This window comes from Electrona antarctica (assembly GCF_951216825.1).
Source record: "Electrona antarctica genome assembly, chromosome: 6".
NCBI classification, from domain to species: domain Eukaryota; kingdom Metazoa; phylum Chordata; class Actinopteri; order Myctophiformes; family Myctophidae; genus Electrona; species Electrona antarctica.
In genome coordinates, this window is record NC_136811.1 from 26,114,272 (window position 1) to 26,124,385 (window position 10,114).

Sequence of the window (10,114 nt, forward strand, 5' to 3'; positions counted from 1 at the left end):
CTGAGAGGCATTGAGTGATTGGCTATTTTCAAAGATTTTGCCATTATTTGACAATTTGGCCAATGTTTCACCAATTTTTATTGTTGATTTTTTTAAATTGTCACTTCACTGTCATGTGGGGTCTTGGGGACACCCCAAAATCATGTGGACCCACAGGTTGAGAACAACTGTCTTACGGCACACAGTCATGGATCTAGTGGTACAGTATAGTTAGACACATGAATATAATACACATGAAACATGTTATGTCTCCTCTAGCCTAAATGGAACAATCTTCTGTTATTTACAGTTATTTAAGTTGCTTGATACAAGGTATTGCAATGTCATGTTTGTATAAAAAGGGGTTGAAAAATACTATTCATCATGAGGAACAATTCTTAACATCATGCTTCATATGTAAACATGCTTCGCAACAGTCTGTGGTGGTACACCACTAATAGTGGTTTATTTGTGTGTACAACCTGCATGTGAACATGCCTCTGGTTCAGGAATGCCCTATGTTAATTTGGCAAATAATGATGATGATAATGATTATGAGGCCACTGTTCTTTTTTATACTATCACCTTTCTCGTCCACTCCAAAACCTTGAACCAGGCACTTTGGTGGTTTTTGGTTTCAATGCTGTGCTGTATCACATGCCTCCAACAGAGGTCATAACGCCTGTAATAATAATAATACATAAGCAACAGCCTAACATACCGGTTTAGATGAGCCACAAAAAGTAGTGGGAAAATTAAGGAGTGAGTTACGCCCCCCGCAGGCAGCTGTGCGCATTGCTTGGGGAGCGCGCACATGCAGAGACGGGTGCATGCTTACATTCGTGCACGTGCGTTTCCCCTGAAGTGAATTCCCGGCTGCTTTTCACTTGTCTGCTTGACATTATATGATCAACTGTTATCAAGTGCAGGTGCACAAGGAAGGAGAACTATGACAGTATAGCGTTACCTTTGAGAGTGTTTTGTATATAGTTTTCACATTCTGGCGCAATATATAATTAAATTGACGCTGCGTGCACCAACACAATAAACCCTTGAGTTGTGACGAGGAAGAGTAAAAAAGTAAAAGTATAGCAAAGAAATATGCAATAGCATAGCAAGGACTGTTCTTCCTGTAAAATAAGTGAAAAGTATACACGCATTTCTCCTCTCTCTCTGCTCCCCTCTCCTCCTCAGCCCTTACTGCCTCGTAGTGTTGGTTTTGTTCTGTGGCTCCATTTCAGAGGCATAAGGGGGCGGAGATGGAATATTCAGATGAGCCGGAGTGACAGCTCCTGTTTCCCAATGCTCTGTGTCTGAAACTCCACTGGCTCCTTCCTTCCAACTCCTCACTTCATAGTTCTGCGTACTAAAAACATCGGACGCTAGGGGATCAAGACGCATGCCACATTGCCTCTATGTGGGCACTTTAACTGATCTTTCGGGGCCGTTTTTTTCCCTCGGTTAGGGGTTGCGGAGGGAGGACTTTTTTTTATTTACATTGTCTGATGATTGTTTACACAGCTGATTATTGAGCTGAATCTTTCTTTGTGCTGCTGTTCGCCGCCTTGCGCTTTTTTCCCTTTTGGAATCGGCGACAGAGACCGCACTCACCAATGTCCTATCCTCAGGGTTACCTCTACCAGCCCCCGGGCTCTTTGGCTCTTTATTCGTGTCCGGCTTACGGGGCGTCAGCCCTGGCTGCCCCGAGGAATGAGGACCTGGCGAGGTCCTCCTCGGGCTCAGCCTTCAGCCCCTACCCTGGATCGGCTGCTTTCTCCGCGTCGGCTGGTGCAGGTTTCTCAAGTCCATTGCCATACTCCACAGATCCGACCACAGGATTCCCATCGTACATGGTAAAATATTCACTTTCACTTATTCTAATGACATGTGAATTCCCTGGGAAAAAAAGAAGCACGATGCAATTCTGCTATTTCTGGCTTTGTTTATAATTGCGTAATAAAATGTTAACCCATCTTATAGTGCAGATATAGTACCCGAACGTGTATAGCCTGCAGTTAATTTAGTAATAGTTGTTAATGTAGGCCTATGATAAGTATAGGCCTATATGAAAAACTTTTTTCTTGGTTAATTAAATGTATTATACATTTCATATTGTGGCAATCACCAAACAGCTAATCTATTTGTCTTTATTAAGACTTCCACAAACAATGTTTCAATGAGTAACAACTGATAATTATGTCGACGTGGTTCCTCACTTTGAGCTGCAATTATATTTGGATCTGTGGCCACTGAGCTGTCGTTGCATGTTTGTGTCATGCATGGGAAATACTGGACATTGCAGGCTATTTGTTTTTATGTTTTATTTTTATTTTTTCTAAAAAAGCACCACGGGATGAGGGCCTTGAGTTTATTTTGAGAAGAATAAAAGGAATTTGAACATGAAAAGATGGATTGCCAGTGCTAATGTCATGGACACTTCAAGCGTTTTAGGAAAGGTACACACCGAGTGATTTGCTAATGGGATTTGTAATGCTGCTATAAGAGATGATGTTAACAAATCAGGGCGGCCACAACAAAACAAAAACACAAGCCGGAAAGACAACAAGAAAGCTGGAAGATGTTTAGAGATAATTGAAATGTTCCATTTATTGTGGATCCATCTGGTAGCTTACCATAATTTCTGTTATTAAATTTACCAATGATCCAAACAGTTAACTATAAGGCTATTAGTTAACGAGGTCTGACTGCGGCCTACTTTTACGCACGGGGCGTTATATCACCTTCCAATTACTGTCAACTTTTAGCGACAACTATATATTGGCAACCAATAATTACCAAAACAAAAATCAAAACATCCGGCCTGTTGTTATTTGTTTACTGATTATGCTACACTAATGTTTACTTTATTATTCATAGATTCATAGTTTTGGCTTTTCCTCCCCCCCAGAGCTCTCCCTATGACGCGCACGCGACCAGCATGGCCGGGGCATTAGGTTATCACCCGTACGGCAGCCCCGGGTATCCCTACCAGCTCAACGACCCGGCGTACAGGAAAAACGCCACGCGGGACGCGACCGCCACGCTGAAGGCCTGGCTGCAGGAGCACAGGAAGAACCCGTACCCCACGAAGGGAGAGAAGATCATGCTGGCCATCATCACCAAGATGACCCTGACGCAGGTCTCCACCTGGTTCGCCAACGCCAGGCGGAGGCTCAAGAAGGAGAACAAGATGACGTGGGCGCCGCGGAATAAGAGCGAGGACGAGGATGAGGACGAGGGGGACGGCGAGAGGAAGGAGGCGGAGCGGTCCGAGAAGAATCTGGACAACAGCGAGGCTTCAGCGGAGGATGAAGGTGGGTAGAAGCCATGGTGACGGAAGCCAATGATCCGTTTAACAATTCAGGGTCGGGGGATAAATGCCCGCGCCTTTTATTTACCGCTCCTTCAACGTGATTAATGGCCGGCCACTGGCGATGGAGACACATAATATAGCAATCACCAGGAGTGGTCTGAATGCAATTGGGCTATTATTATGGCGGATATTCTCCTGATGACATTTATGTGGTATTATAGAAAAGGACAGGTATTATTGTGAGCATAAAATAGTGACGTTATAATTAGGCTTGTGTTTAGATTAATAGCATTGATTAGTTTACAGCTTAACATGCCAGTGGTTCTATAGTAGGCTAGTGGGCCTACAATTAAATGGGTATTGTAGGCTATTGTTTTTAAATAATTTTAACAGGGCCTGAAATAATTATTTAGAATATATGTACAGGCTATTCAAACTAAGCAATATTTATTATATTTTGGCCATCATTTGTTTTTTTCAAAATAAGCCTGTTGTTGTTATAGCTAGTAAACAACAACAACAACAACAATAATAATGATGATAATAATAGGCCTAATAATAATAATAATAGGCTATTAATAAATGTTGATATGCATTAGCCTATTCCTGCATTCAAACATGTCTTTCTTTCACACAGTGCACTGTAGCTCTACAATTATTATTATCGAAAAAGTATAGGATTCATTTAGCTTATTGCACTTTTCGTTTGTCTGTCTTCCTCCTCTGAAGGTATCAGCTTGCACGTTGACATTCTGACGGACCACTCGTGTTCTGCCGAGTCGGACGGGGAGAAGGTGAGCTGCCGTGGTGTGGGGGATCTGGGCTCCGATCGTACCATCAGGGACAAATGCGACGATGACGACCACGACCTGGAGAGCGACGAACGCGGACAGCTCTCCCCCAAGGCCGTCACGTCGTCGCCTCTGACAGACGTGGAGTCTTCGCTGCTCAGCCATCACCACCACCTGCACCACCACCACCACCACCTCCACCAGCAGCTCCACAACCAACGCGAGGACTTGGCCCGGAGCCTCGGCGGTAGTAACAATAACAAGTCGTCGCCATGCCTTGACAACAGAATTATTACGTCTTCTTCAGGTGCGCCCCAGAACCCGACAGTCAAACCCAAATTGTGGTCGCTGGCGGAGATTGCTACCTCGGACCAAAAGCATCATCCACCGCAGCCCAGCTGCCCCCCTAACGTTGGCCTACTCACTCCTCCCACGCCATCGTGCGCGTCCCCGGCCGCCAGCGCCGTCTACCCCGCCCCCTCCATCCTGGGAAGACCTATTTATTACACGTCTCCGTTTTATAGCAACTACACGAACTATGGCAACTTCAGCCCGCTGCAGGGCCAAGGGATTCTGCGGTACAATTCTTCGGGAATGAGCGTCGCTGCTGCCGCCGCCGCTGCGGCTGCGGCCGCTGCAGCGAACGAGGGGCTCAGCGCCTCGGCTCTGGAGGCGAGCAGCGCCGCGCACAAACTCAACTCTGACTCTGCCCTCGTTAAATCAAACCCAAACCAGATTGTTGTTGAGCAGCAGCAGCATTTCAGACCCGCAAATTTAGAGTCAAAGAAAGGTACGTAATGTGCTATATACCACCCTGAGCAACGTCCATGCAGCAAATAAACATATAGGGAATTTGTTTCTGTGCAATTTTTTTTTCTTTTTCTGATAATCAATTTATATTTGAGTTGCATTTATCTCGGGTTCACTAAAACCACATTGAATCATTGCATAGTGGCAGGCGACATAAGTTGCAGGTGGTGTGTATTAGATGGCTTTATAAGAAAGCCCAGACTTCATCTGACAATATATATGGCTATACCACTAAATATTCATATGCAGTACAGGTTCCAAATTAGCCCCAAAAGCGCGCGCGCACACACACACACACACACACGCACACGCACGCACACACACACACACACACACACACACACACACACACACACACACACACACACACACACACACACACACACACACACACACACACACACACACACACACACACACACACACACACACGCAGTGTGGCAGCCCCATGAGTGCAATAAGAGGATAAATGTTGCCATATTATCCAGCTATATGATTCTATTTTGAACGCCATCTCTGATGTTTCTGAGTGCATACTGCATGCAGGCCCCAAATCTGATCGTTCAGCCCTGGATAATTATATAATGACATAGAAACTAACCTCATAAGTTAGGCCTGCTTTGCTCTGTGCAGCAATGTGAACTTTTCAACTTTAGGCTGCCTTCTAAAACGTCACTCCCGTCATTGGATATATATATATATGGTTACTGGTTGCATTCTTTGTGCATACTGTGAGTCTATGCACATATGCCTACTGTTGGGTAGGCCTATGCAGTTGTTTTTGGCTCTCTATGGAAATCTTCGTATTATAGTGGGCCTACATGTAACCAGCCAGCCAATGTTTTCAGCGTTCATATGTTTTATTTCCTTGGCCTACAGGTAGGTGTCACAATTGCTTTGACTAAAGCGTGCAGGGGGACCACCTCTGCTTCCGTTTTAACCCCCTTAACCTCTACTCTATACTGTCTGGATCTAGTGCCACCATATCTAGTCGGTAAAAGCTGCTACTTGCGCATTCAGTTCCTCTGAGAATAACAGCACAGGTGTTTGTGTGAGGCTATTATTGAACAGTTTCAATTTTCGTTTGAATGAAATGTGATGGAAAAAGCAACAACATACTGGTTTGATAACAATCTCCCAATTTATGTGATTTTGGACAACACGTTATTTCTCAGGTTCCTATAGTTTGCTTCTTTGCCACGATATTGTTTTAGCCTATATTTAAGTGTGAAAACATAATTAGGCCTTTATATGAAACCGTATTTGTAAAGAGGGTGTTGTGTGACGCAAAGCGAACGGGACTGAACTGAAGTGAACTTGAGGACTTCAAAGTGGAATAGCCTACATTTGATATTTATTTTTTTAAATGACGGCGAAATGATGCCTATAATTTATGCAAGTTGTATTGCAAAATGGGAAACTGAACATTGTTAGATTGTTTTGTAAATACATATGATATGGACGGTTTTTATTTGAGACGCATTTGGAAAAAGCTACACAATCTTGTTAACAGGAGTACTTTTACTAATTTATATCTCTGATTGTAAATACAAACACGCTAGTATATAAGTATGTATACTGGCGAGGTAGTGCTATCCATTATTCAAAGGAGAAAATATTAAAAACTGTTTTCCCAATTATAAATCAACCTTGGAGACTCGTTTATTCATTAACATACAGCCAGGCCTCACGTTGGTCTCACGTTTATTTTGTAAACGTATAAATGCCTTGACTTCACGCATAAATAATGTATCTTTATTTTTCAAAGGTTCTAAATATATGGGTGATTACAGACTATACACAATAGGTTTCTCCTATGTTCACGGGTCATTTTCATTTTCCTCTCTCCCTTGTTTGAGTATATCTCGGGTCAGGGAATATCCCGGGCCCCCTATTCACGACCTTGATTGCGATAAACGACATACTTATTTCATTTTTCTCCCCTCACACTCTACCCCCCACCCCCACCCCTCCTCCCTTAGCCCCCTCTGCACATTTATTTTTCAGTGTGATTAATACGGCCGCGAGACGCATCGGGCATTACCGTGCTCCCAGCGGGGCCGTCCCCGGAGCTTTTTAGCCTGGTCCAGAATGGGTCAACCCTGCCTGCTTCATTACGGCGCGGCATTGAGCAATCCATAAAAGTCTATCTAAGCATCTGCCAGCTCCAATGGGCTGTGTGATGGGCCCTAATCGGACAGGCTTTCCACTGCTTTTCATCTGGGTTGATTATGACGGTGGGCTTAGGCCACAGCTAATTAAGCAATTCAGGAAAAGAAGATAAGCCATGGTGAACAGTTAATGATGGTTATTTTTATTATTATTCTATTACTCTATTATTATTATAATTATTATTAATATGATTATTAGCATATTATGTTGTATCCTTTATCATCACACACACACACACACACACACACACACACACACACACACACACACACACACACACACACACACACACACACACACACACACACACACACACACACACATATATATATATATATATATATATATATGCTACTGTATAAAAAAATGCTACTGTTAAACAAACCCGGCTAGATCGAATTATATTAACTAGGCTATTATTCCCATATAGTTTACGAATGTCTTTGTTGCAAATATAGCCCCGAGAATGAGCCTCCGTCACACCAGGCAAAGTAGAAGCTAATTCTCCGTTTTCCAGTTGACTTCTGAGGTGAACGCTGCAGATCTCACGGGAATCCCTTTCACCTTGCATGGTCCTCCCTCCTCCCCCGTCATCCGGCCTGCTAATATTTAGCCCCCGCCGTTGTACCGAAGAACAGGCTTCTCTCCTCGAGTCACAGCGCTTTCATTAGGACTTGATTTATTGAAATGCATGCTTTATTCTCAGGTGGGCTTCCCCGGGGACTCGCCACTGTTGTCATAGCACCAGAGGCGATTTCCGAATACACCACCCCCCCTCCCTCCCCATCAAACTCACTTGCTGTTGCTATTCCCTTCAAATGTCAACATTTGCTCTCAATAAAAAGAGTTATTGTTTCTGTAAAAACTGCTCCGCGGCGGCAGCCTTTGAACACATGAAAAGAACCTTCCACCCCACCTCCTTGTTTGATTGGGAGCAAAGGCAGGTGAAAATGTGAGCGAGGCAGTCGGGCAGGCGTCGCGCACATGACAAACATCAAGCTGTGACGGTCGTTAAAAACTTATGCGCAATATAAAAAACGATTGTGAATTTATGTCACAATTAGTTGCAATTGCGCAGAAGTAGGCTCATTAGCCGAAGAAGACGCGGGCTGCCCTTGACACTGAGCCTATCGATCCTGCAGGACAAGGCCAGGCCAGCCAGCAAGTAGGCCTACAGAAGGCCCATAAGTATAAGTCTATCAAGTCAAGTGTGAAATTCCACGTGTCGCATATAGCCTATCAAATACAGTAGGCTAATAATCCACCGTCCACGTATAGGCCTATAAAATAATAGACTACCAACGAGAATCATCCATATATAGGACTTCTTGTCATTGAGAGCAAAATTGATGGCATGTCGAGACTTCAGAGCAAGTTGGCTCGTTCCCCGGCCTTATCTACGATCAAATAATAAAAAGTGCGCGTGAGATAATTAATGAGCTCTTTGTCTCCATTATACGCTGCATCAACGCCCTCCGCTGAACGCTTCAGGTGATAATCTCGGACGCACCTGTGTATCATCTTTACGAGGAAGTTTTATTGTTGCAAAATAGTCCGTTGTATTTTATGAAGCAAGCAGGAATTATTTTTGCATAATGGTCTAATAATTGGTGGTCAAGTAAGGTGAAACATTGAATGCAGACTAAGCAATTTGAACAATTTTCCCCTTTCATTCAAATGCTCTCATCGGAACTAATGTCCTCAATATCTGTGAACCTCATCAGTCACAACAAACATGTACACACGCACCTCCTCATATGCACGCGCGCCACGAGGGGGTGGGGAGGGAGAGAGAGAGAGAGAGAGAGAGAGAGAGAGAGAGAGAGAGAGAGAGAGAGAAAGCCACTACACTATATGTCAACTCTCATGCCATTAGACATTCTCTTTCTGTCTGGTATATTGTCACAAATAAGAAAAATAAAGTGAAAAAGAATAGTTTGTTCCTAAGCAATGATGTAAGATGTGCAACTCTACACACATGTAGTTCATTGTAAAAGTTTCAGAAATGACTGTCTGTTACTCTTTTTCATGAGTTTTTCTTTATTTTTAGGTTATTTTGGGAGATGCCTTCACTTTGAATAGGACATCATTATGGAAATAATTCATACAAAAAAATAAGAAAACAAATAAGGGAAGTTGTCAAGGGTTTATTTGACATCTTGATGTCACACAAGATGCAAAGACTTCTTGTTTAATGTACACTCACTGCAATGAGATCAAACTATGTGTTTCAACCTTTTCCTCAATCCATATACCTCTCCCTCTACCTTTCTGATCATATTTCACAAGTAAGTCAAATGCAGCCATTAAGACCTGCCCATAAATATTGCTCCTGTTAAGACCTAACCATAAATAGCACTCACATTAAGGAAGGGAGGGGAGAGAGGAAAGAGAGTGGTGTACAAATCAGGCACAGGTGTGTTTAATAAAGTACATCAAAGTAGTGGTGAGACTTTCAAAATGAGTTCGGGGTCCTGTCCTCTCGTAAAGGTGTCAGGTGAGATGTTCTCGACGCTGCATGATCAAGGAGTAAGCTGGGTAGCAGTCTCTGGCACGCACGCGTCACACACACACACACACACACACACACACACACACACACACACACACACACACACACACACACACACACACACACACACACTGTGAGTTCACAAGTGTGCACACACAACGAACACATGCACACTTTCCCATAAAGGCATGCATGTTCATGTGCTCGGCATGCAGTCGCACTGCACGCATGCATGCATGCACGCACGCACGCACACACGCACGCACACACGTGCCACGTAGCCTACGCGCACACACACACACACACACACACACACACACACACACACACACATACAGTAACACTCAGACTGTGAGACGCTGATGCCTGTCCACACCACAGACTAAGCAGGGCCATTAGGAGCAGCTCCCTGGCTTCCACCCTTTAATTGACAGTTATGGTTTATGTCTGTAGTGAGTAAACACTTTGGAAACCGAGAGTAGTGGATTGTGCCTTTAGGCTGCAAAATCAGACTCTACTGTAAAACACATTGTGGAG

At 43.8% G+C, this 10,114-nt stretch overlaps 1 protein-coding gene across 1 annotated transcript; it reads left to right on the top strand.

Moving 5' to 3' along the window:
* The first annotated feature begins 1,415 nt into the window (after window positions 1-1,415).
* irx2a (iroquois homeobox 2a) lies at window positions 1,416-5,035 on the top strand. The gene is made up of 3 exons (XM_079502715.1): window positions 1,416-1,832; window positions 2,888-3,293; window positions 4,022-5,035. Exons 1-3 carry the CDS (start codon window positions 1,593-1,595, stop codon window positions 4,879-4,881), a joined length of 1,506 nt encoding a protein of 501 aa, XP_079358841.1. The 5' UTR covers window positions 1,416-1,592; the 3' UTR covers window positions 4,882-5,035.
* The last annotated feature ends 5,079 nt before the right edge of the window (window positions 5,036-10,114 follow it).